This window comes from Saccopteryx leptura, chromosome 7, assembly GCF_036850995.1.
Source record: "Saccopteryx leptura isolate mSacLep1 chromosome 7, mSacLep1_pri_phased_curated, whole genome shotgun sequence".
NCBI lineage: Eukaryota > Metazoa > Chordata > Mammalia > Chiroptera > Emballonuridae > Saccopteryx > Saccopteryx leptura.
This window is the reverse complement of record NC_089509.1, coordinates 13205472-13231772: the sequence shown is the minus strand read 5'-3', so window position 1 is coordinate 13231772 and position 26301 is coordinate 13205472. Positions and strand designations below refer to the sequence as shown.

General features: G+C 42.2%; 1 protein-coding gene across 4 annotated transcripts in view; it reads left to right on the top strand.

Moving 5' to 3' along the window:
- The first annotated feature begins 991 nt into the window (after positions 1-991).
- DPP10 (dipeptidyl peptidase like 10) overlaps positions 992-26301 on the top strand; it is a 680612-nt gene continuing 655302 nt past the window's right edge. For 2 of the 4 annotated variants that reach the window (XM_066345444.1, XM_066345441.1), the window contains exon 1: positions 993-1574. In XM_066345444.1, the coding sequence (XP_066201541.1) occupies positions 1503-1574 (72 nt within the window). In that variant the 5' untranslated portion in view covers positions 993-1502. Of the gene's footprint in view, positions 1575-1737; positions 1810-26301 lie in introns of those variants that run through there. The other 2 variants (XM_066345442.1, XM_066345443.1) reach the window with 2 other exon arrangements.

Genomic DNA, 26301 nt, shown 5'->3' with positions numbered 1-26301 from the left:
CAGCGCCTGGGTGCGGGGAGCGGCTAGTTCTTGGACATCGCAACTCTGACAAGGACGGAACTGGTCCTTGGCAAATAAAACAACTCAAGGCTACTTCCTTCCCTTCTCCCATCCATCTTCTTTGCCTCTTCAGCTAAAACCTCTTCGCAACCTGTGTGTTGAATCCAGTAACATCTAGATATTGAACTTCTTCCTGCCTTTTCTCTCCAGAGCCATGTCTAACAATCTGTATCTAAGACTAGTCTGCTTGTTGCCCATCTGCTTTGGGCCGGTCCTTTCTATAATATGCCGGGGCAAGCCATGTCTAATTCATTTAGATGAAACTAGTGGACTGTGTCTACTATACCCACACAAATTCAAGTTCCAGAGCTACATTGACTCATTGATTTGTATCCCTATGTAGACTCCTTGCAGGTAGGGAATTTGGTAAGTTTGGCCCGGTTTTAGTCTTCGCGTCCCTGCAATCACTCCAAGCTTTACAGGGGGCTTGGCACATGGTAAGTGCTCCATAAACAAACTCTAAAGGAGAAAGGATTGTGTTGAGGGGAGAGAAGGCTGGAAAGGGACTTAAATTTTGAAGGTTTTCCTATATTTCCAGGAAAAAAAAAATGAGTTCCAGAATATCATCATTAGCCAGTCATTAATGTTTTAAATCAACCTGTTCTGATTTCCACTGGCATCAGCTAGGCAGGCAGCAAGGAATCCAGGCTGGAGGCTGTCCTGTCCCCCAAATCTGGAGGCGCAGGGCCTCGGGTCCTAATCTGGAACAATCTCTTTTGTCCTGACAGGTGTTGGTGGCTTCCGTGGGGGCTCTGGGCCCCCAATTTCCCGCTGCCCCCTGCCTTCTCGAGGCTCTGGAGCATGCCCAGCGGCAGCGCTGGAGCCACCGAGGGCTCTGCTTGGGCACACTCCGCTTCTCCGGGTTTTAGCAGGAGCCGCAGGGGGCGGGGACCGGCGGAGCCCCACAGCTTGGGCCGCACGTGTGGCAGGTCGCGCGCAGCGCAGAGCTGTCTCCGGCGCGGTGGTTGCTCGGAAGATGCTGGAGCGCGGCGCCCCGCTGCTCAACCTGGCGCGCGGAGCGCGGCGGGCGCCCCGAGCGGGCGCGGGGCGCAGACTGCGGTAGAATGCGAGCCGGGCTCCGGCGCTGTGCGACGTCGCTCCAGCGCGGTCAGGTGCCGCTCGCCGGCCGCTCGCCGTTCCACTAACTTGCTACTTGGGGGTGTTTGGTCTCCGAGGCTCGCCACGCTTCGAGGTGGTGGGGGGCGGGGAAGTGGAGACTCCGAGGGTCTGAGGTAGCCGAAGGAGAGATCTGGCGCGGGGGCGCTCGCCGGGTGCCGCTCATCTCCCCTCTCTGCGCTCCCCTCCCCCCACCCCGTCGCTGCCTTTTCCCTTACGCCAATTCGGAAAGCGCCGGGCGCCTGTGAAATGCGATCGCTGCCAAGTGACGGTCCCCGAGTCTGAAGTGCCCGCGAGGAAGTGAGCGCCACCGCGGGCCGCCGGCGATGACAGCCATGAAGCAAGAGCAGCAGCCCACCGTGGGGACCAGGGCGAGCCAGGCGCAGCCGGCGGACCAGGTGAGTTGGCAGGCGCCGCCAGGCCCTTTGGAGCAGCGGAGCTCCAGTCGGCGCCCCCAGCCCCTCCTCCTCGGCCCGGCTCCCACGCCTCCTCTTCGCACCCTCCGCCCGCTTCAGCTCCGTGCTCCGCCTGGCTCCTCCATGGACTCTGCGGGAAGTTAGAGCCTCCCAGTGCGCTCCGGGGCTGGGCGAGAGGATGCGCAAGGTGGAGAGCCGCGGGGAAGGGGGACAGGAGGTAAAGGCGGCCTGGCCGGAGAGCCTGGGCGGGCTGGCCACGGGGGGCGGGAAGAGTGGCCGGGGCCGAGGGATGGGGGTCTCTTACCGCCTGATAACGCACATTGGGCGAATTGGTGCGCTTCTGGCGGTGTCCATTCGCGGGGTTCGAGCCCGCGTAGCTGAAAGGAGCGCTGGCCAAAGCTATCCGAAGAGGCAATGACCTTTAGGCTGACAAGAGTTTTCCCTTTCGTTTGTTTTTCTTTTGAGGAGACTGGGGTGGGGGCTAAGTAGGGAAGGAGGTAAGCCTGGCATCTGTGGTCTCAGAGCGGTGGAGCTTGGGAGCAGAAAGGCGATGATTATGGGGAGCTGGGAAGATCCTGGCTTTAGTATTTCTTGGGTCCAGATGTCTTGTGTCAACGGAGATGGGGTGCCCTGTGCTGGCTGACGGTTATTTCTGTCCCTTCAACGCCATTCCGCACCTGCCATCACCACCACCACCCCGTTTTTTGTTTCAGTCTTTAGGGCTCTGTAGCATAACCGTTCGGTGGACCTCCATCGCGTCTCTGTCCCTGGGTTGGGGAGACTAGCGAGTTCGGTGTCGCTTTCCCCCAAAGTTGGAGGGTCTGGAGCGCTAAGGGGTCCGTGGTTGGGAGAGGGGAGGCTGTGATGCGTTGGCTCCAGGTGCTGTCACGTTTGCATCAATTAGAGACCGAGCTGAGAGGGCTACACTTAGTTTGGTCGGCGGATAGCCTCGAAGCGGGAGCATGCCGCTGGGGTGCCGGAGATGGGCCCTTTGCCCCGGGTGCACTGTTGAGGGCGACTGACGCGTTTCTGGAAGAGACATTCCCAGCTAATTGTCAGAAGTGGGGTGAAGGGGGTGCAAGCAGCTCGGCTTCTGTAGCTGCTCTGTACTTTGCATATTCTAAGCACCGAGGAGCAAGTGGAGGGGAGCTGTTTAAATCCCCCAGTAGTGGCCATGAGGCAGAGGAGGCGATTCCGGGGCTGCTGTTATTAATATTCTAGACTTGGTCATCTCGCCTGGTTGTGGTCTCCCTCTTCTCTCCTTCCCTTCCCTTCTCATTTGCTTCACGTGCGCTTCACACAGGTGGTATTACTCAATGCCTTAGAAGCCCCCCGCCCCCCTTTTCCTGGAGTGAATGTTACAGTTTTTACAAAGCAGCTGTTTTCTTAAGTCATCGTCTTTGCTCCCTTTCCTGGGATAAGTATGAAGTATTAAAATATTTATATCTTTTCTCCTTACATCTCATTTCCCTGCTCCCTCCAACACACACTACAAAGTAGCAACTGGTTAGAAGATTTTAAAAATAATTTCAGGAGAGGAGCAGAGATTTAACATCCTCTTTCAGGCTGATGGCACCCAAATTTCATTAACACACCAGCCACTGAGCCTCTCTATTGCTTTTAGATTCATGCTACTAATAAAAACGATTAGTCGGGTGAGAGTTCCCATATGCAGTCTTTACTCACTAACCTGTGACACCAGCTGGTTACTTGAGGTGCTGCAAACAGTTTGGTGATGGGGGTGGGGGAGGGGTGAAGGGTGGGGGGCTGGAAAAGCTGAGCAATGAGCAGTGCATGGGGAAGCTGAACATGTGTGTGTGAGTAGTGGACAAGCTGTATATGCATAGCAGAACCTTTTTGTCAGGACTAATCTGGTACTTCATATTTATGAAAAGATACATTGAAACTTGAATCGTTTTTCTTGTTAGCATGCATTTTTGTTCATAGCCATTCCCAATATTCAGGAAGTGGCCATTTGAAGAACTTCTGTTTTAATTGAGTTTTTAAAGTGCCTTTCTGAGTATTTACATAATTTTAAAATGTCAATGGTATGTATACTAGGATTTAAAATGAAAGAGATTAATTTTGCAAGAGGAAGGAAAGTCAGATTGAAATATACATGGCAGTATCCCATTGTGGGTTTCCAACCACTCCCAGGAAATACCTGTATCTAGTGTATCCTTTGTTTAAAGCTTGACATATAAAACGATGGCCAGATAATGTGGACGATTGCTCTGAATGCTTAAACCACTTGCTGTAAGATTACTAAATTTTTATTAACAGTATTAGTCATTGTGGTCTAATTTTGCAGTTGTCACACAACCCCCATGTGGTACTAGATATAATACCTCCACCTTGACATGATTGATTATTCAGGCTTTTATGATATTTCTGGAAAAATATTCACAAATTTAAATAAAAATATAGCTTTATGTATTCCTACTTAATGGTTAAATAGGGGGCGTGTTCCAGCTAATCATTCACTGTATATTGATTTTGAATGATTCAAGCTTTTGAGTGCTGCCAGAAAGGTTTTTCATTTTCCACGGTAGAGATTTTTTATAAAACCTCAAAAAACACCTTGTCCTGAAGCCATTAGACACCTATTTCCACTTACAGCACTTAGTCTTTCCTCTTCGTGAAATGGCTATGAACGTATAATTTGGTTGTTGTTAAGGTCCTTTAGAGAGCTCCACCTCCCTGTTCCATCTTATCCTTACCACCTCTGGTAGAAGGTGCCATGGCCAGAGGCCCCCACTCCCCAGGGAGCAGCGGCAATGTTCATTAATATTCTGATTATTGGAAATATTTTTTATCATCTTAGTAGGATTTCCTTTAAAGCTTCATTGATTAAATAAGTGTTTACTACAATTACCTTTGTTGTTTCCATAACACTCCACATTTACAAAAGTGTTTAAAAATAAATGCTTCTATATGGTTAGATACTTGATCAATATCCCATTTTACATCCAGGGATCCAAAATCTTTAGTTGCTAGTTGTAACTTACTATTTTTTCCTTTAAGTCACTGTTTAAAATGCTTGCCTTTTGCAGGGCACTGCCCTCCAGGCTTCTGAGAAAACATTGATTAAATGCATTTTCATGCTTGATCCTAAAAGCAACTTTTTGAAGTAGTTCCTGTTGCTCTTCCCATTTTAGAAATGAAAACACAGAGGGCTAAAGAAACTAAGCAGCTTTATCAAACTTGTCTTCATAAGTGGTGATGAGACTTAGTCCTAGCCTGTAGCGTGTAAGATAAAATAAATTCAGAAATAAATTTAAGTCAAAGCACTACCTTCTAATTTTGACGCAACCACAGTTCAACGCATTTGTATTAGAAAAATGCATTATAATTGCAAATAGCATTTGTGTGTTTGGATTTACCTTGAATGTAAAATGGATGAAGACTTTTTTTAAAGTTTCAACAAACAGTAACAGCTCTTGGAATTTTAAAGTTAACTTTAACATTTCTTCTTTTGGTAGAGATAACATAAAAATTGCCAGATATATTGTGATAAGTGCACAGGAACATGTTTTTTAGAAAAGTCTTTGTATCATTTGCCCTTGGTAACTGTGAGACTTTTAAGGTTTGTTAAATGAGTAAAATTTATAGTCAGATCTGGTTTAGAATTTGCTCACATTTCCACCAGGTGGCACCCTTCTGCTGAATCCAGTGGGTAAAAATATTGCCTAGAGCATTTGTCTTTTCAGACCCAAGAAAACAACGCCAAACCAAAACAAAACCTGAAATAAAACAAAAAAATAAATTAATAAACAGAGAAATACTACAACCCTCTTTTCTGAAACATGACTAAAAAGTGTATTTTATGAACCAGTATTTATGAAGTGAGGACAGTGCTAGTTATGCAGTTTTCTTTAATTATAGTAGAAAACCAATCTCTTACAATTGAACATGTATCAGCCTATTGATTAAGTAATTCATGGGACAAAATTGCAATTAAATATGTAATGTATAGAATGCCTTTTGTAAATATGTGTCATACTTTTGACCTTTAGATAATTAACCTAAAATGTTTCCATACAGAAATCAGGATTCAGTCTTTTTACTTCAACTTTGGTCTGGCAAATCTGACTAAAATGTTTATAAATAGTTTTTAGAAATCATGTTGAAAAACTTTATTTAATAGAAGTTTTATTAGTTTTCTTCTAAACATTCAACATAAAAGATATATAATATATTATCTAATTAGTGGGAGAGTTCTATCTGATTTGGTTATAAAATATATTTTTTAATTGTTATTACTTTTTTTATTTTTCTGAAGTTAGAAGCAGGGAGGCAGAGAGACTCCCACATGCGCCTGACTGGGATCCACCCAGCATGCCCCCTAGGAGGCGATGCTCTGCCCATCTAAACTGTTGCTCCGTTGCAACCAGAGCCATTCATGCATCTGAGGTGGAGGCCATGGAGCCATCCTCGGTGCCCAGGCCAAATTTGCTCCAATGGAGGCTTAGCTGCAGGAAGGAAAGAGAGAGAGAGAGAGAAGGGAGAGGAGGAAGGGTGGAGAAGCAGATGGGCGCTTCTCCTGTGTGCCATGACTGGGAATCGAACCCGGGACTTCCACATGCCGGTCCTATGCTCTACCGCAGAGCCAACTGGCCAGTGCCCTAAAAGATATTTCAGATTGGATATAGGTGTTAGGTATAAATTCTTATAAGTCATAAGGGGATAATATACACTCTCTTCCTTAATTTTGTTATTACATATATTTTTTATGCATATCTTCATATATTTATATATATGTAAATGACATTTAGTCTACTGAGTTTAGAACATACTTCAGAACATCCCTTGCTTATAAGCTTCTAATCTCTGTTTATTTCAGAGACTGAGCAATTGTGCATTTTAGAAAGATCAAATTATATAAAACAAGTTAAAGAAAATTGTATCATTAAATATTAATGCTGCATTATCTTATGAAGTGCATTACATTGATAACAGAAAACTGAAACTAAGTTTCTCCCAGTCTGAGTAAAGTAAACCTATTTCAAAATTTTGGTTTCTTGAATCATTTATGATTACTTAATGTTTTAAGCGTTAGTACTTAGAGGCATATTGTTAATTGATTTACAGTGTTGCATACACAGCACTAAAATGTTGCAGCTAAGGCGATGCTCTCTTCTGCCACCAACCACAAATTTCTGTTTACTACTGTCCGTGGCTTATGCACTGGAAACCACAGATTCAGGTTCCGATCCCAGATTCACCAGTCATCACTGTGTTTTCTTGGGGAGGAAAACTCGTTTTCTCTATTTCATCTCTGAATGAAGGTGACTAGATCTTTTCTGTGTTTGTAAGGATTAACTGAAATAGTATGTAGAAGCTTTAAACAATGCCTGTCTCATATCAAGTGCTGTCATTAAATGCATAATCTAGGAATAGGAGCCTAGAGAGGAAATAAAAAAGCTTAGAAAAGCATTAAGCCACCTATACATGGTGTATTATTTAACATTTTATAGAGCATTGTATTGTTCAATATGCATACTTGTGTGCACACATATAAGTTTTACATTTATATAATATGTACCATTTGGTTTGGACATTATACCTGATTTTGCTGACATGCGGACTTTAGAATATTCTGTTAGATCCTTAATTCTATTCAATTGAAACTCACTTCTTTACTGCCCTATGTGGCAAAGGGCCAGGTTAAAAATAAACATTGGCTAATTTTCACTAACAGGTGAAGGAGTTGCTAGATATGTGGCATATTGATTTCAGTGTAATGCATTTCATAAGGTAATTAACATGGAGAAGAAGGATGTTTGCAAAGAGAGGTGTGATCTATAGAATTATCTCAGGAGGGGAGCTTTCAGTCAGTGGGGCAGGAGAAGGTACATAGCATAGGAGCCCTTACAACCCCAGGGTGGTTGTACCTACTGTCATTGCAGGTGGGAATTAGTGATCTGGCTCTGGGCTCAGCATCATTCAAAAGACCTTTTCTACACAACATAATCTGCAGCTATTCCCACTCAATATTCAAATGCACATGACATATCTCGATATTCCAACTGTCACACCTTAGAGATATTGAGGGTTCCATTCCTGACCACTGCAATAAAGTGAATATTGCAAGAAAAACAAGTCACACAGATATATTGATTTCCCAGTCAGTGTGAAGGTTATGCCTGTATTATACTATAGTCTGTTAAGTGTGCAATATCATTATGTCTAAAATATGTTTCTTAATTAAAAATACTTTATTGCTAACGAAATGCTAACCATCATCTGAGCCTTCAGTGAATTGTACGTAACCTTTCTGCTCATGGATTGTCTTAATCATTTTGCCTCGATGTTGGTGGCTGCTGACTGACCAGGGTAGTGGTGGCTGAAGGTTGGGTGACTGTGGCAATTTTGTAAAATAAGGCAGCAATGAAGTGTGCTGCATAGATGGACCTTTCCTTTCACAAATAATCACTCTGTGGCATGTGATACTGTCTATAGCATTTCACCCACGGTGGAACTTCCATAATACTTTCACAGTTACTGAGTGACTTTATATTTTCTAAACAAGTTTATGTGATACAGGAATAATATAATGGGGGCATAACTAAGACATACATCAGCTAAGAAAGTCTGGAAATTTCCTCATCTGCAGACCTGTAAAAGTCCCAAAAAGGGCAAATATAGGATGAGGGAATATGAACTTCTTTATTTATAATCACTTGTCCTCGCACGAAGTTGGAAATGTTTCTTCAGTAGCATATTTTGCTCACCTTGAAATTCATACAGCTCAGGATTATTTTCATCACACTGTTGTTTTAGTGTGTGCACTGAGTGTTCCAAAAGCTTTTTGGCAGTAACCAGTCTGTTTACATGTCTTTATCCAGACAGTACCTGCTCTCCAAGGCTTCAGACTATATATCTGCAGTCCCCTCTACCTGGTGGATGTTCTTGTTTATTATGCAGTAACTTCAGGAATGCCTGTCATTTCCAGGATAGTAGAAAAAGCTGTCAAGTAGGTTCTGTGGGGAGAACGGGATAGTCACGAGAATCTGTTGTAGACTCATATTTGTTAAGGTGTTCTGACCCTTAGGATTTCAGAAATACCCTCACTGCCAGGCTAACTACAGAAAACTCATATTTATCCAAAACCGATAAAATAAGTATTATATTTCCAACTGTTCTGTTCAGTAATTGATGTAAATAGTATTCTTCGTAATGTCTTCTACATAATAAAACATGATTTTCACTTTCTTTTCAAGTTTGTTATGCCATAGACCATTTGAGAATTACTAGTATTGTAATAATTTTTTAAATGAACCTTCAGATAATATGCATAGTTAATTAACCAGAATAGTGCATTCTACAATATTTTTGGAATTTCCAGATGATTTTCAGATTAATTATATTTTGGGAGGGGCAATATGATGTATGTTGAGGACAGAGACAAATTTCAAATTGAATCCTAACATTTATTGTGTATCTAGGACAAACTAATCTGACTAAAAGCATTCCTTCATCTATAAAGGAACAGGGTGTTGAAAAGGTTGCAAAGGTTGGAGACAGTCTCTGTGAATGTGTTTGTATAACATCTAGCCCATAACAGAACTTGTTATTTTTATTCTTTTTTTTTTTTTTTTTTTTTTTACAGGGACAGAGAGAGAGTCAGAGAGAGGGATAGATAGGGACAGACAGACAGGAATGGAGAGAGATGAGAAGCATCAATCATCAGTTTTTTGTTGCGACACCTTAGTTGTTCATTGATTGCTTTCTCATATGTACCTTGACTGTGGCCTTTCAGCAGACCGTGTAACCCCTTGCTGAAGCCAGCAACTTTGGGTTTCAAGCTGGTAAGCTTTTTGCTCAAGCCAGATGAGCCCACACTCAAGCTGGCGACCTCGGGATCTCGAACCTGGGTCCTCCGCATCCCAGTCCGACGCTCTATCCACTGTGCCACTGCCTGGTCAGGCTGTTATTTTTATTCTTATTGCCACTATGTCTCTAAATCATTTGAGAAGGTTATTTTATTCTTTTGTGACGGTAACTTTACATTAATGAACATGCTGAAAAAACGTGTGGTGTGTATACATTACCAAATGTACACATATATGTGATCTAAATATACTGAGTGTTTTGTAGTGAAATATTATAGGGCATCGGTAAAAATGAATTTATAAAAACCAGACTGATACCTGCTATTTTTAGATAACCTGTTTTCCTAGAAGACTTAAGGTCTTCTTTGAAGTACTGCTTTAACATTCTATTTCCAGAAATTTTGTTTCCAGCAATGATTGACTTAGCAATTTGTTGTATGTAGGAGCTGATGATATGTTGAGTTGAAATGTAAGGAAAGCTAGTTAAGTGTATAATCAGAACGGCCTTTACCTCTTTGTGAGCAGAGTCAAGCCAAGCTGTGCATTGTCTGACTTTCGTATTATTGTAATTTATCATACCTATTGATTTGCTCAGGTCAATACAAAAACCTATGTATCAGGTTACAAGATAGAAAATGAAGAAAAGTAATGGAAAAGGCCATTTTTATTATCTTTAACCCCACCCCCTTTTTGAGATCTAAATGAAGATCCAATTTCTTGTTTCTCTGGAAGTCTCTGCTCTGAAAACATAAATGTGACTAATCTGAATTATATAATTGAGAACTTGAATGTCAGGCTCTCCTGCGATTTATTTTCAAATAATGGACCAGAGAGACTGCTGGAAGTTGCATTAAGAATCCTTGTACAGGATAAAAATAGATCTCTCCTGTTTTTGTACATGGGTTTACTTTTGGCAGGGGGACTCAGTAAGTGAAAACTGATACTGACACATCCATTAATCACATCCCACCCCTAGGAAAAGTTTTTTTTTTTTTTTGTTTTTTTTTTTTTCATTTTTTCTGAAGCTGGAAACGGAGAGACAGTCAGACAGACTCCCGCATGCGCCCGACCGGGATCCACCCGGCACGCCCACCATGGGGCGACGCTCTGCCCACCAGGGGGCGATGCTCTGCCCATCCTGGGCGTCGCCATGTTGCGACCAGAGCCACTCTAGCGCCTGGGGCAGAGGCCACAGAGCCATCTCCAGCGCCCGGGCCATCTTTGCTCCAATGGAGCCTTGGCTGCGGGAGGGGAAGAGAGAGACAGAGAGGAAAGCGCGGCGGAGGGGTGGAGAAGCAAATGGGCGCTTCTCCTGTGTGCCCTGGCCGGAATCGAACCTGGGTCCTCCGCACGCTAGGCCGACACTCTACCGCTGAGCCAACCGGCCAGGGCTACCCCTAGGAAAAGTTTTAATGAGAAATGAATTTAAGGCATGGCCATACTTTTTTTCCATTCATATGTTTACAAACAAGTGTGAGAAAGTCATTTTTTTTTAAATGAAGCAACCTTTTTAATCAATGTTTCATAAACTTGCATAATGATTCTCCTTTCTTAGACACAGAATCAAAGATCAGAAATAAAGACACCTTTTGAAGAGAGGTCAAACATCTTTTCAACAGGAAATGCCATTCACATCTACGGAGGCTGCTGACAGTTGCTCTAAAAGGACAGTTGCCAAGTATTAGTGCCACAGTGCATTGTGGGAAGGTCTTCATCTGTCACCTCTCAAAATGTCTGTCTGCTCACAGATTCAGCGCCTCTTGTCTTACAGGATGGTACTTTTGGATTTTTTGGTCTCTCTTTTGTCTGTGCCACTTCCAAATCCAAATCTCGTTCCTTCTCCCTTTCTGCATTTCTCTCTCAGGTCTGGTCTCTGTCCAAGATTGAGTCCCTGACATCTAGACCACTGTGAGGTCCACAGTGGCCTTGTCTTTAAAACTTCTTCCTTCAGTCATAGATAACAACAGAGTTTTGAGACATTGTTCTAATCGTGGAATCGAACGCGTTCAACTCTTCACTTACGGCCATTTTCTGTGTGTCATGCTGCCCGAGTTAGCTGTTGGCGCAGAGCGTTTGTCGGTGTCTTGGTGGCTCATCTGCCTTCCTTAACACTTGACATCAGAATAACTTTGATAAACATTTTATATTTTTAAGAGCTTTGAATCTATAGGCAAAGCTCACTTGACATTTCTCGGTTTCTCCTTTGTGATATATTGGTTCCAGGCCAGTGGGCTGTAGAGTTTTGGCACCTGGCCTTAGTACTTCCCTGAAAAGTATGTTCCCTGAACATATGCTTTTTCTCCAACTTAGCATGGCAGGAAAGCCACCCAGAGCCGCAAAGCCGTTCGGAAAGGAGTTGGAGTCCACTGTTCCGAGGAAGTGACAGCACTTCTCTCCATCCACGCGGTTACTAGCGTTCTCAAAGGATACTAGCGTTCTCAAACCCCGTCTTCCCCTGAGCGGGAAGGAGCACTCATTGATCTCTACAGTCAGCGTTTGAAAAAATCACATTTCAATACTTGATAGACGAGTGGATTGGATGAGTTCCTTCTTGAGAGAGGAAGGCTGCACTGTGAAACTCTGGAGCATGAGCATGAGTGTTAGCACTCTCTTGGAGAGTTGAGAGAAACAGCAAGCTTTTATGTATTTATTTTTCCACTGGATTTTTTGGAAAGTAAAGCTGTTTCTAGAGGCTAGGATAATTTGGTTGAGCGTACCAGATCTGTGAAATGTTTACATGCTAAATAAATCAGGAAGAATGATTTTTTGAGTCACATAACATTATTTCTAGTGGAAAAAACCTAGGGATTTCTATTTAATTAACCTCAGTTAAATTCTACGTATTAATCTATGCAAGTCTCAGCTTGAAGAATTGTTGTATTAGTAATGAGATAGGTTTGTTATCCAAGGGCTGCTGAAAATGGTCCTTCCTTCCTTCCTTCCTTCCATTCTCTTTCTCTCTCTCTCCTCCTTCCTCCCTCCCTCCCTCCTCCCTCCCTCATATCCATCCATCCATCCATCCATCCATCCATCCATCCATCCATTCTCTTTCTCTCTCCCCTCCCTCCCTCCCTCCCTCCCTCCCTCCCTCCTACCCTCCCATCTTTCCTTCCTTCGTTATTAATATGATGTGGGCAAAATGATGGGAAAACAAACTATAATAGATGTGGAGGTCCCCAGGCATTGGAAATATCAACTTTCAAGTTTCTTTCTATTACTTTGAAAAAATTTCAGAAGACCGCTAATATTGAGCTTTTATTTTTATTGATACAGAAGTGATAAGAATTCATCCTAGCTCCAAAGCAAACATAGGTTATGGGTTGGTCAAGAAAATATATGGCATTCATTTTTATATTTCTTGTGTAAGTTTATGGAAATCTACAGAGTTTGTATTTTAAAGGTGGATAACTCAATATGCATTTGCTTTTCCTAAATTGGTGTTTTTCTTCCCCGTTCCATGGTTAAATCCCATCTCATGCATGTAATACATTCTACATGTGGACTGCTGCCTCAGTTCCTACTCAGAGCTATAGCCCTTGAGCTGTAATGACAAATCCAAAAAAACTAATACAGAATCACAGATGGTGCAAATATTTGAAAATAAGTAAATACAATCTAGGATTAGCTCTTTGGGCTCTGAAATGTCAACTTTGCATTGCTTATTGGTCACACAAGGCGATTTTAGTTAAGGGAAAACTCAGGACAAATGCATCATGATGGAAAATTGCTGCCTTGGAGTTATGCAACACAACAAGCCCATGATTGTTCCATAAACTCCAAGCAAGTCACTCTGTAGCAAGGGAAAGGTGCTCAGGAGATGTCACAGTACCAAGAGGTTACACAGGAGATAAAAATAAGTAGGTATCATAGCGTGGAACTGTGGTACAGAACCATCTGCTGATGTCTATTTAAAGTCAGTTTTAAGGGGAAAGTATCCATTCTTATGGGTATGCTGTAGGTAGGCACATATTAAATGATCTGAGCATGGGAAGTAGTGCTCAGGTTGCCAGTGTGAAATCCATAGATGGTGATAATTATAACGTGCACTGTGTGTCTTTTTTTCTGATTGAGGCTTAAACAATAGAACAAAATCTTCTTTCAGTTTTTCCCCTTTAAAAGATACAGTTGTTTTAAAATGATCTTAGAAATAACAGTGGTGATTAAGCCAACTGGTTTTTTGATAAGACATCTGGATGATAAATGCTGCCTTGCTCAAGGTCATCAGACTGATGAATTTGGTAGATTAGAAACCAAAGCTCTTCGCTCCAAGGTTGGGTTTGATCAGAGAAGCCTTACTTAGTCACTGGGCTCACAGAAACCTATTTTTGTTACTGTTGTCGGTATTGCTGTCATTAAGAGGGAAAGTAGTTCAGTATTAAAATGGAAGGTCCCAGGTAGTTTAAAAGATTTTGTTGTTGTTATTTTTATGTTTAGTTTAAAATTTTTTTCTAGGCAGTTGGTTCTTTTAAAAATTATTTTTATTTTAGAGAAATGGAGAGAGAGAGAGAGAGAGAGAGAGAGAGGCATTTATTTGTTGTCCCACTTAGTTGTGCATTCATTGATTGCTTCCTGTATGTGCCCTGATTAGGAATCAAACCCGCAACCTTGGTGTTTTGGAATGATGTTCTAACCGACTAAGCTAACCAGCCAAGGACTTTATTTTAATTTTAAATTTTAAAAATTCTTATTGATTGATTGCAGAGAGAAAAAGAGAGGGATTGGGTGGGGTAGAGAGAGAGAGTGGAGGAAGAGAGTGAGTTGGCAGTAAGTTTAATAAGATTAGATTTATTATTCAGAGCCTATTGGGAAGCATCAATGTGGTCACATGTGTAATGGTGAGGGTGAAGCCTAAATTTTCTCAAGTTCCTTATTTGTCTGCTGAAGTGGCAGAGAATAGGAGGACTTGCTGCAGGTCATATATGAAGTTCCGTAAGACAATGCTGATCCCTATCAAAGCATGCATTTTACAAGTACAAAATCCTGGCTCTCATGGACATATAGGGACCATGTGTCAAGGATTTAACTTATTAGTTACGTAACAAACATCAAGGTGGTAGAGCTTGTTTAAAAAGCATTTGAAGAAGAGAGATTTATATAGTCAGGAAAGGAAGGGCCTATAGCGTTTTCAAAATCAGATACAAACTGGTGAGCAGCCAACATTTAACCTTTGGGGTTATTTTTCATAGCAGACAGAAGGTTTTTGCAACGTCTCTATTTTCTACAATTAACATTTTACTTTATAGACTCTAAGGGCCTATGATGATCACAAATGGTAAATCTGAAATTGGTAAAATCTCCAAAAAGAGTTTGATCTTTGTGTGACATTGATCCCTCAGTTTCACATTGAAAAAGATGGACATGCATCATACTTAAGTTTTATTTCCAAGTTCTCAGACATTGTCTTAACCTTCCCCACCTCACATAAATGGTACAGTCTGATGCCATGGCCAACTTCTTAAGCACTTTCCTCAAGCTTTCAAGTGTCTGATCTGATTCAGGAGCAGTGAGGTTCTGGAATACTGCCAGTGCAATGCTGCTTGTCGGGCTCACCCCGGCAAAGTGGTCCACGTCGTTTTGAATGATAGACGAGAACAATTTGGTAATTTCAGGTAGCTCTTTGTGGAGAAGATGAAATGGAATAGTTGCTCAGGAGGTGAAAAACCATTCTCTCCTGAATTTAGCAAAATTAGATTTCAGATCAAGTTTCATGGTAGTTATCCTTGGAGGTGGCTGCTTTCAGAGCTGCCTTTAGGAGGAGAGAGAGCTTGGCCCAAGGCTATATACGCAGTCTCATTCAGACATACAAATTTCCCTTTCCTTGTCCCTCACTTTCTTGACTTCTAATCAAGAAGTAGCTGATCTCAGCCATTGTGTAATATATATCTGGAATTTCACCACTGCCTGACAATCGGATATTTGGAGAAGAATGAGGACACAGTCTAGAAGGTACATTAATAGAAAATCAAGTAGGATTTCCATAATTCTTTTACTTGATCTCTTCAAATGACCTAGACAGAAAATAAATGTATCTCAAATGACACTTGAAAAAATTCCTAATTTTATGTTACAAATACTGAATGAATATGACTTAAAATGAGTTTTAAGTTTTACTTACATATTCACACATAAAGGCACCATTTGATTTTATCAGAACATAATTCATTGTCTCTTAAGTTAGACCTGTTTTCCAAATTAACCTGGAAATCATAAGTCAGATAATATAATTATAGTGAGACAGGACACTTTATCAGGAAGTCAGGACCCACTGGTCCCGGGAATGCCGTGTGCTCTGTGACACATCAGACCCTCAGGAAGCCAGGACCCACTGGTCCTGGGAATGCTGTGTGCTCTGTGACACTCCAGACCCTCAGGAAGCCAGGACCCACTGGTCCCGGGAATGCTGTGTGCTCTGTGACACATCAGACCCTCAGGAAGTCAGGACCCACTGGTCCCGGGAATGCTGTGTGCTCTGGGGCACACCAGACCCTCAGGAAGTCAGGACCCACTGGTCCCGGGAAAGCTGTGTGTTCTGTGACACATCAGACCCTCAGGAAGTCAGGACCCACTGGTCCCGGGAATGCTGTGTGCTCTGTGACACATCAGACCCTCAGGAAGTCAGGACCCACTGGTCCCGGGAATGCCGTGTGCTCTGTGGCACACCAGACCCTCAGGAAGTCAGGACCCACTGGTCCCGGGAATGCCGTGTGCTCTGTGGCACACCAGACCCTCAGGAAGCCAGGACCCACTGGTCCCGGGAATGCCGTGTGCTCTGTGACACACCAGACCCTCAGGAAGCCAGGACCCACTGGTCCCGGGAATGCCGTGTGCTCTGTGACACACCAGACCCTCAGGAAGCCAGGACCCACTGGTCCCGGGAATGCCGTGTGCTCTGTGGCACACCAGACCCTCAGGAAGTCAGGACCCACTGGTCCCGGGAATGCTGTGTGCTCTGGGGCACACCAGACTCTCCGTTTCCCTGGCTGCTGTTTGAGTCCATCTACACACTTAGTGGATGAATTAAACATTTGCTCCAGCAAAATCTATCTTTGTTATCTTGTTAATGAATAGGCATTTATATAGAGACACTGAGGCTCATGCTTCAGAAAAGCTCTTCTAAATGAGTATGGAGGGGGTCTTTCTGCCTCTTATCTTGGTATTTGCAGAGGTAGGTGTTTATACTGGAAGGACTAAGGGTAGATCGAGGTATGCTTGATTACATTTTTCTTCCTTCTTTTCTTTGTTTTCTTTCTTTTCAAATAAGGAGAGAGGAGAGAATCAATAAATAAATAAAAATATTTTTCTTCTTCCTGAAAATGTGTATCACCTAACAAAAACAACTCATCTTTGTTTTGACTGTGAATAAAGAAAATTTAAAAGCCAGTTCCTAACATGACACGGCATTACACTTAGACCTTGCAGGGCACATCTGTTGGTTTTATCATGGACCTTGAAAAGTAATTTTAAGACACAGTTTTGTGCAAAAATACTTAAAATGAATAAGTCTCATTGCTTTTAGGAAGTCACCAGGGAAAGTCTGTTAAATTATTGTGCTAACCTGCAGCTATTCAGAGTGTACCTTAGGCAGATTCTGTTTCAGTTATCTATTACTTCATAACCCACTATTCCATCACTTGATGTCTTAAAACAACAAAAACAACAACGGTTTTATTTCCTCATGATTCTGTTGGTCAGGAGTTCTGGCAGGCTAGGTGTCAGCTCTTCCACTTCACGTGGTGATGAGCTTGGCTGCCTTCAGCTGGCAGCTGAGCTGAGCTGAAAGGCCAGATCTTCACTCACATCTGGTACCTTGTGCTGCTCCTTCCCATGGCCTGCCACTCTCTGAACGCAGACAGTTTGGGCTTCTTCACAGGATGGGCATTAGGACTTCTTATCAAACCCTTGCCTTCCAAATGGAACGTTCCAAGCAGTGAGGCAGAAAACTGCAAATCTCTTGAGAATCAACTTTAGAACTTATAGAATGTCTGCTCTGTCACATTTTATTGGTTAAAGCAGGACACAGATCAACCTAAGTACAAAAGAAGGAAAAATGGACTCCTTATCTCCATAAATGATGTGTGGTAAAGAATTTTTAAGCATGTCACATCTACCACACCATTAGACAAAACAACAAACCTATATCTGGGTCAAATATCCACCATATGAGCACGTGGAGAATGTCAAGGTGTTTCAGAGGAAGGATAAAGGTGGTGCCTTGATGTCAGCGCTCTGACTGGCTACCATCCGTCCACGTATGCCCCTTTGGAATGTGAAGGCAAGTTATCATTGTTAGAAAGCGGCCTTCAAATGTAATGATGCTCAACAGACAAGAATTTATATTTTTATTGTAAAAATAGAGATTGATACAAGACATTCTTTTTTATCTAGACAGAGTCATGAAATTTATTGTACTTGTTTGGGAGTAAATTTAGTGTACTAGGCCCTGGCCGGTTGGCTCAGTGGTAGAGCGTCGGCCTGGCGTGCGGAAGTCCCAGGTTCGATTCCCGACCAGGGCATACAGGAGAGGTGCCCACCTGCTTCTCCACCCCTCCCCCTCTCCTTCCTCTCTGTCTCTCTCTTCCCCTCCCACAGCTGAGGCTCCGTTGGAGCAAAGGATGGCCCGGGCGCTGGGGATGGCTCCATGGCCTCTGCCTCAGGCGCTAGAATGGCTCTGGTCGCGGCAGAGCGACACCCCCTGGTGGGCGTGCCGGGTGGATCCCGGTCGGGCACATGCGGGAGTCTGACTGCCACCCTGTTTCCAGCTTCAGAAAAATACAAAAAAAAAAATTTAGTGTACTGCATGGTTGAAAATATATTCTAAATAAACGTTTAACTGCAGAGAACTTATGACCACTGAGTAAAGCGGTGCCTTAAAGGAAGATGTAGCCCTAGGCTTCTGAGAAGGTGCACAGTCATTATAGAGAAAGGGACGGCATTGTACCTAGAATTTGGTTATTATGGCTATAAGGAGGACTTTTATTTCCTTCACTGTGAAATATTTTAGGTTGTCACATTTCATGTTACAAGAAGCAGCTAAGCTGGGATTGGTGGGATTCCAAATATTACACATAAACTCTGCTTTTTCAGATGGGGAGGAAGTTATCTGGAACGTAATATATTCTCTACCTTTTACAATGGATCTTACCCCGTCTTCGATATTAACAGTACGTGAGAAGTAACCTTTTCTCAGTGGTGTGACTTTTCTAAAGTGGGCTACAATGCAAAAATGGTAGATGCCACTGTTCATTGTGTATGTTCCTACTTATGATAATTTTCTCCTTCATTTATGCCTTAGATTCAAGCAAAAGTTATTTAAGATGGGGAGGCTATCTCAGAATGAAGACCCCTGTATAACCTCAGTGATGGGAAGTTCCTTTCTTGTGTTCCCTAATTCTCCATCCTGCCTGTTCTGCTTAAAATATGGATCCATAGCACTATCTCCTTCACTGTCCTGGTGGATGAGGGTGTAGAAATGAAGATGTACTGAGTGGTACTTTGCTCTGCCACCTCAGAAAACTGGTGTGGCCTGCTCCACTTGGACCATGCCACCAGTCCCTTTTGAAACATAAAAAATGTATACATGTTCATATCAACTATGGAAAAAAATAGTAATTGACTTGAAGATGTCTCTTAGTATAATAACATAAATCCTGAAGAACTCTACTTTCTCATACTCAGAGCAGAAAAGAATGTAGAGGAAAATTATCCACTGCTACAGTATGATTTCATTCTACCCTAAAGACACATAAGAATTACATGTCATTGTTTAGAGATGGATGTTTCCGTTAACATTTTAAATTCTATAAAAAAAAATACCTGATTCCTCCAAATTGATTCTTAATGTGTGCCACTTGGGAATAAAGTTATGTGTAGCATTTTAAGCATGTCTTGGTGGTATGGGCCAACTGCCTTCAACTATAATCCCATAGGACCTTTTTTTCAGCTCCATCATATTTTATAATAGCCTGTTTACTGGTCTTTCTCCAAATTCCTTTATCTCTTGAGGGCAGCTGTATCTCAGACTGTTCTTTGTTAATTTTGAATCATTAATGAGGACCTTTCAAAAAATATTTGGGATTTTGTGTTAGCAGTAGAAATAATTTCAATATAAAGGAGCCCAGCATTAAGATAAAGGGCCATCAAACTCTTTGTTAAACTGATTGGTACTTAAAATGGCTCCCAATCTGTGGATTATTTTAAGGATACTCACCAAGGTGGGCTAATTAGGTCTGGGTGAACAAATTTTGACAGGTGGAATGAATGTTTACCTTTTGGTATATAATCTCACAGAAAAAGTCTAGAATGAGTTGATGTACAACATACGGACAAGAACTGCAAAAGCTAAATCAAGAGTTTTGAGGAAAGTTGGAAGATTGAACAGGAGAAACAGAATCTTGGAGATCTTGGAGGGGACCATGTTGCTTTTTTTTTTTTTTTTTTTGTATTTTTGTATTTTTCTGAAGCTGGAAACGGGGAGAGACAGTCAGACAGACTCCCGCATGCTTCACCCGGCACGCCCCTCCGGGGTGTCGCTCTGCCGCGACCAGAGCCACTCTAGCGCCTGGGGCAGAGGCCAAGGAGCCATCCCCAGCGCCCGGGCCGTCTTTGCTCCAATGGAGCCTTGGCTGCGGGAGGGGAAGAGAGAGTCAGAGAGGAAGGGGGGGGGGGTGGAGAAGCAAATGGGCGCCTCTCCTATGTGCCCTGGCTGGAATCAAACCCGGGTCCCCCGCACGCCAGGCCGACGCTCTAGCCAACCGGCCAGGGCCGAGGGGACCATGTTTCACGTGAGTCTCTAAGGGGCTCTGTGAAGATAATGTCAGTTGGAGACTTCCCGTGGGAAGCGATGAACAAAAGCCAACCTGACAGGGGAATGTATTACAATGTTAGTTTTAACTTCAGATCCGTCCAATGTGTTTGGACTTGAGGCCCAGAGAGGGGAAGGAATAGACTACTCACTTGCTTTTCTGAATAAACAATTGCAAGAATGTCTATAGAACCTAAGAATAGAAATGGCCCCAAGGGTAGTGCCTATCCTCAGGGATATCATAGGTCCAAAAGAACATCATACTTTAAACGCATGTCTGGTCCTCTGGATGATGTAAGCTTTGTTTTTCACCGTAATATAGTTTATTGGCAGCAGTTCTGTACTGCCCAACAAGGATTAAGTGTATACCTGAGCTGATTGCGTGGATAGGGAAGAAGAGGAGGAAATTTCAAAAGGAAGGACAAAGGAGAAAAAGGTTGTTTGAGCATCTGTAGATTTCTTCTGCTTCTTAGTTTTTTACAAGATGATGGCAGCAGGGACTTGACAAAAGTAACATTCCCTTTGGAAGCCGCCCTGGAGGAATGTTCCCATTTATCACAACTGTACAGAGTCTTACATGGGAGAGCTATAACTGGCAAAGCCAAGGCAGCTGTAATTAATGGCCCAGGCCAATATTGGTCTTTGAAGTACTTGGATATTAATAAATGTTAGATAAGAAAGGCAGCTATTTATCTCTTCGCCCGATACACTTTCAAACATTTGTACAAGAGATAGATATCCTAATGTAAACAACTTGCAGCTTTGCATACTATTGGGATTTCTGAATTGTGACTGGTGACAGCAGGTTGCCTTGAGTAATTGCAGCGAAACAGAATAATCTAGTAAAAGCTATTGTTATTTTAAATAATATTATTCTGCTAACCATAGCTAAGAAAAATGAATACCAGTGTTTAGTAATTCATACTATGCAATGTCAAAGAGGATATTGAAAACCTTAAAGCAGGGGTCCCCAAACTACGGCCCACGGGCCACATGTGGCCCCCTGAGGCCATCTATCCGCCCCCCCCCCCCCCCCGCCGCACTTCTGGAAGGGACACCTCTTTCATTGGTGGTCAGTGAGAGGAGCCTAGTTCCTATTGAAATACTGGTCAGTTTGTTGATTTAAATTTACTTGGTCTTTATTTTAAATATTGTATTTGTTCCCGTTTTTTTTTTTTTTTTTTTTTTTTTTTTTTTTTTTTTTTACTTTAAAATAAGATATGTGCAGTGTGCATAGGGATTTATTCATAGTTTTTTGTTTTTTTATAGTTGGGCCCTCCAATGGTCTGAGGGACAGTGAACTGGCCCCCTGTGTAAAAAGTTTGGGGATCCCCTGCCTTAAAGGATACTTTATTACCAAGATTCATTATTGCTTGAAAAAATATTTTTTTATATAGCAGTCTTTTTTTTTTTTTGGTTAATAAAATAATGAAATAAATTATTGTATGAAAATAGCCTTGCTTGATATTTTTATTTGTAGAATTATATCAGGACCATAAAATGAAGTAGAGCACAGTTGGATTGGAACTTTTCAGTTCTCAACTCTGATAAGTGCTGTGACATTGTTTTGAAAGGATCTCATGCTTAGATTTCACACCAGGTTAACTGCCTTGTTCCAAGAATTTGCTTTTATTAACAGGAACGTTTTCTGTTTTTAACTTTGAGACTAAGCACACAATGAATCACAGGAGCCTCCAACCTGCTCACAAACTTTGGAGGCTGAGCTCTGTTTATAATGAGGGAGAAGTTCAAGTCAAGAATTTAAGTTTTCAACACCCATTAACATTTTTGAGCATTTCAATAAAGAAATAAATGTGACAAAAGTTTTGAGGAATTAATGGTAGAGTCTTTTTAAAAAATAACTCAGGGAATAGTAATTAACCATTTTAGCAAATTCATTATGCAGAAAAATTATCACTAGAGTCCTAAAAAATGGTTTTAAGAAATAAAAAGTATATAATATTTAAGTTATTAATGAGGAATATTTTTATTTCATGTCAATTTATGTTAAAGCTGCAAGTTTGTTAATTTCTGAAGAAAATTTCACTCAGGATGTATGGATATTTAGAGTTATAATTAATAAACCAAAAGGAAAGTGACATAAACATAGATATTTAATGTTATCTAATTGGGCATAGATACGTGTGGTGGATATGGCTCTAACTCAATGGAGCTTTAATGTTATCTACTTGGGCATAGATAAGCGTGGTGGATATGGCTCTAACTCAATGGAGCTGGTACTCTAGGAAGCTAATTTTAACAAAAGAATATAATTTGGACAATATTACATATTGAGGGCAATATATTTAGGAGGGTAATTACTATATTATCAACCTGTTCATATTGATGTATTGGAACCGTGAGACACAAATGTTTCTGCCACACAATTAAGTAGCCAAGTCAAGAAGTCTTTATTTTAAAGTCGGCAACTGCACAAAGATCTAAGTCATCCAAATTATGTGGCTCTGAACACAGTTTGGTGCTAGCTTTTTTTTTTTTTTTTTAACAGAGACAGAGAGAGAGTCAGAGAGAGGGATAGATAGGGACAGACAGACAGGAATGGAGAGAGATGAGAAGCATCAATCATCAGTTTTTCATTGTGACACCTTAGATCAGGGGTCCCCAAACTACGGCCCGTGGGCTGCATGCAGCCCCCTGAGGCCATTTATCCGGCCCCCACCGCACTTTCGGAAGGGGCACCTCTTTCATTGGTGGTCAGTGAGAGGAGCACATTGACCATCTCATTAGCCAAAAGCAGGCCTATAGTTCCCATTGAAATACTGGTCAGTTTGTTGATTTAAATTTACTTGTTCTTGCCTGACCGAGCAGTGGCGCAGTGGATAGAGCATTGGACTGGGATGTGGAAGACCCAGGTTTGAGACCCCGAGGTCGCCAGCTTGAGCGAGGGGTTACTGGGTCTGCTGAAGGCCCGCAGTCAAGGCATGTATGAGAAGGCAATCAATGAACAACTAAGGTGTTGTAATGCGCAATGAAAAACTAATGATTGATGCTTCTCATCTCTCCGTTCCTGTCTGTCCCTGTCTATCCCTCTCTCTGACTCTCTCTCTGTCTCTGTAAAAAAAAATAAAATAAAATAAATTTACTTGTTCTTTATTTTAAATACTGTATGTGTTCCCGTTTTGTTTTTTTACTTTAAAATAAGATATGTGCAGTGTGCATAGGGATTTGTTCATAGATTTTTTTATAACCCGGCCCTCCAACAGTCTGAGGGACAGTGAACTGGCCCCTGTGTAAAATATTTGGGGACCCCTGCCTTAGTTGTCTATTGATTGCTTTCTCATATGTGCCTTGAACATGGGGCCACAGCAGACCGAGTGACACGTTGCTTGAGCCAGCAACCTTGGGTCCAAGCTGGTGAGCTTTGCTCAAACCAGATGAGCCCTCACTCAAGCTGACAACCTCGGGGTCTCGAACCTGGGTACTCCGCATCCCAGTTCAATGCTCTGTCCATTGTGCCACTGCCTGGTCAGGCTGGGGCTAGCTTTTTTTTTTTGTATTTTTCTGAAGTTGGAAATGGGCATGCGCCTGACCGGGATCCACCCGGCATGCCCACCAGGGGGCGATGCTCTGCCCATCCAGGGCATTGCTCTGTTGCAACCAGAGCCATTCTAGTGCCTGAGGCAGAGGCCACAGAGCCATCCCCAGTGCCCAGGCCAACTTTACTTCAATGGAGCCCTGGCTGCGGGAGGGGAAGAGAGAGACAGAGAGGAAGGAAAAGGGGTGGGGTGGAGAAGCAGATGGGTGCCTCTCCTATGTGCCCTGGCTAGGAATTGAACCTGGGACTCCTGCACGCCAGGCCAATGCTCTACCACTGAGCCAACTGGCCAGGGCCTGGGGCTAGCTTTTAAGGACAGAATTACACACTGATTGGGGAATGGGGAGGAGGGGAAGCCTAGCAGTAAAACGAAGCAATGAAACAAGCTTTCTTACAATGCTTATCTATAGGATTAATTCTGGGAGAAACATTCTGGGAACACCTGCAACCTTGCAGAACTGGCCTGAGGCCACAGGCTGGGAAACCAGCCTCAAGGCCCAGGGTAGGGAGTCTTTTAGAAAAAGTATGTAAGTTCTGCCAAAAGTCTCTTTGTTTTAGAGAAAATAAGTTCTGCTAAAAGTTAACTTATGCTAAGAGCCTTTCTTTTCTACATTTCAATATAGCTTGTAATGCAGATGTGTTCCACTGGTGTTCTCCAGGAATTATCCTCACTTCTTTCATGAAAAATATTAAAAACACTTTCAAGAATAAAGTTGATTATAGTATAACAGAGTAACTCCCCACCACCTTTATGTGACAATAAATAAACCCTATTGTGTTATGAATTTCAGAAAATTGTGAAATCACGTTATTTATGAACTTTACAAAATCATTAGTTGGCTGACTTTTAAAAAAAGTCTATTCTGTTACCTTAGTTCTTTTTTACTCTTTTGCAATTCAGTAGAAAGTTTCTTTTCTTTCTTTCCCTTTTCTCTATTTCTCAGGACTCAGTCACTCCATTGTTTTTATTATTATTTTCTTTTTATTCCTGGTCTTAGTTCTTTTTGCTTGGTTCTGTTTTTCTTATAAACATCCTTTTACATGGAAGTATTTCTGTATAGAGAGAATAAGAATATATTTTACATGCCTGGGGCAATAAACATTTACAAATTGAAATTTAGGCACCAGGAACTCTGCTGTGTACTGAATTTTGTTGCTGAAGAAGACATGATACAGGTCTCAGAGCCTAAAGTGGAATGTGGGCAGGAACAGCACAGTGTTTAGGTGAATGTTACGATGTTTACACGAGTGCTGGGGGTCCCTGTAAGAGCTTTGCTTTGCTCGTCCTTGGTGGTGAAAGTGGGGGAGAGTCTAGGACTTCTTGCAGGAGGTGACCTTTGACTTGACACTTTGAAGATAAGCAGAAAATGGGATAAGTATGGTGAGGTGGTAGTCATTTCAAGAAGTAGGCAGCATCATGCACAGACTCTACAGATCCCAGTCACTTGGCACTTCAGGGGATATTACAGCAATTTTATGTGACTGTCTTGTAAAGTTCAAGGAAGTGGTGCGTGGTGAGGTTGGAGGAGCAGTGTCATGGAAATTATTGTCTTTGTAGGATATTCACAGCAGTTTGGGCTCTCCCCTAGAAGATGGAAAACCTATTGGAAGGCTTTAAGCAGGTGACTGATACAATGAATTTTAGATGTTTCATGTTGGCTGCAGTATGTAGGATGGACTTCGAGTTCTAACTCACTATGGTAGAGAGTCTAGGCAGAGGTGGCAGTAAAGTTCAGATGAAATAACAAGGCTCCCAGACTAAAATTGTGGTTGTAGGAAAGGCTAGAAGTAGAGATGGAAAATAGAGCTTCAGTTCATCAGGGCTTGCTAATTAAGTTGGATGATACATAATCAGGGCTAAATAGCTGACTATGAATCTATTTTGAAGGAGTAGCATATGAGCTCAGAATGCCTCCCAAGTTTCTAGCTTTGTTGATTTAGGGTGATAGTGTGAAGCTCCTAAAATATATAAAGAGCAAAATAACCCGGCTGAAGAGAAGTTAGTTTTAATATAAAGTTTGAGACACTTATACACATTGCAGATCTGAGACTCAGTCTTGAAGAGAGAGGGAAGAACACAGGAATTTGGGAGCCACCAGCATATATATTTGTGAAACAGTGAAAGTAGATGGATTTTTTTTTTTAAGATTTAGTATGTATAATGGGAAAGTGGGCGTCAAGGAAAGAGACTTAAGTAAAATGACTAGCGGGCATATGGCGAAACAGAAGTCCACTAGGGCCACTGACATCAGATGGCCAGAGCAGTAGAAGGAAAATCAAGATAAAGACATCATGACCCAAGGAATTATGCAATTTCAGTAACAAGGGCGAGTTTCAAAAAATTAGAAATGCCTTGATTTGAAATCGGTAAATTTTTGTAGCATTCCAGGAAGTTGAGAAATGCCTGTAGGCTGCAGGCAGAGTCAACTGAGATTATGATTGGAGATATAGGGGAAAGGGGTCAATTAAGGAAGCAGGGTTTGGGGGGTGATGTCAGGGACTGCGTCTTTTTATTTA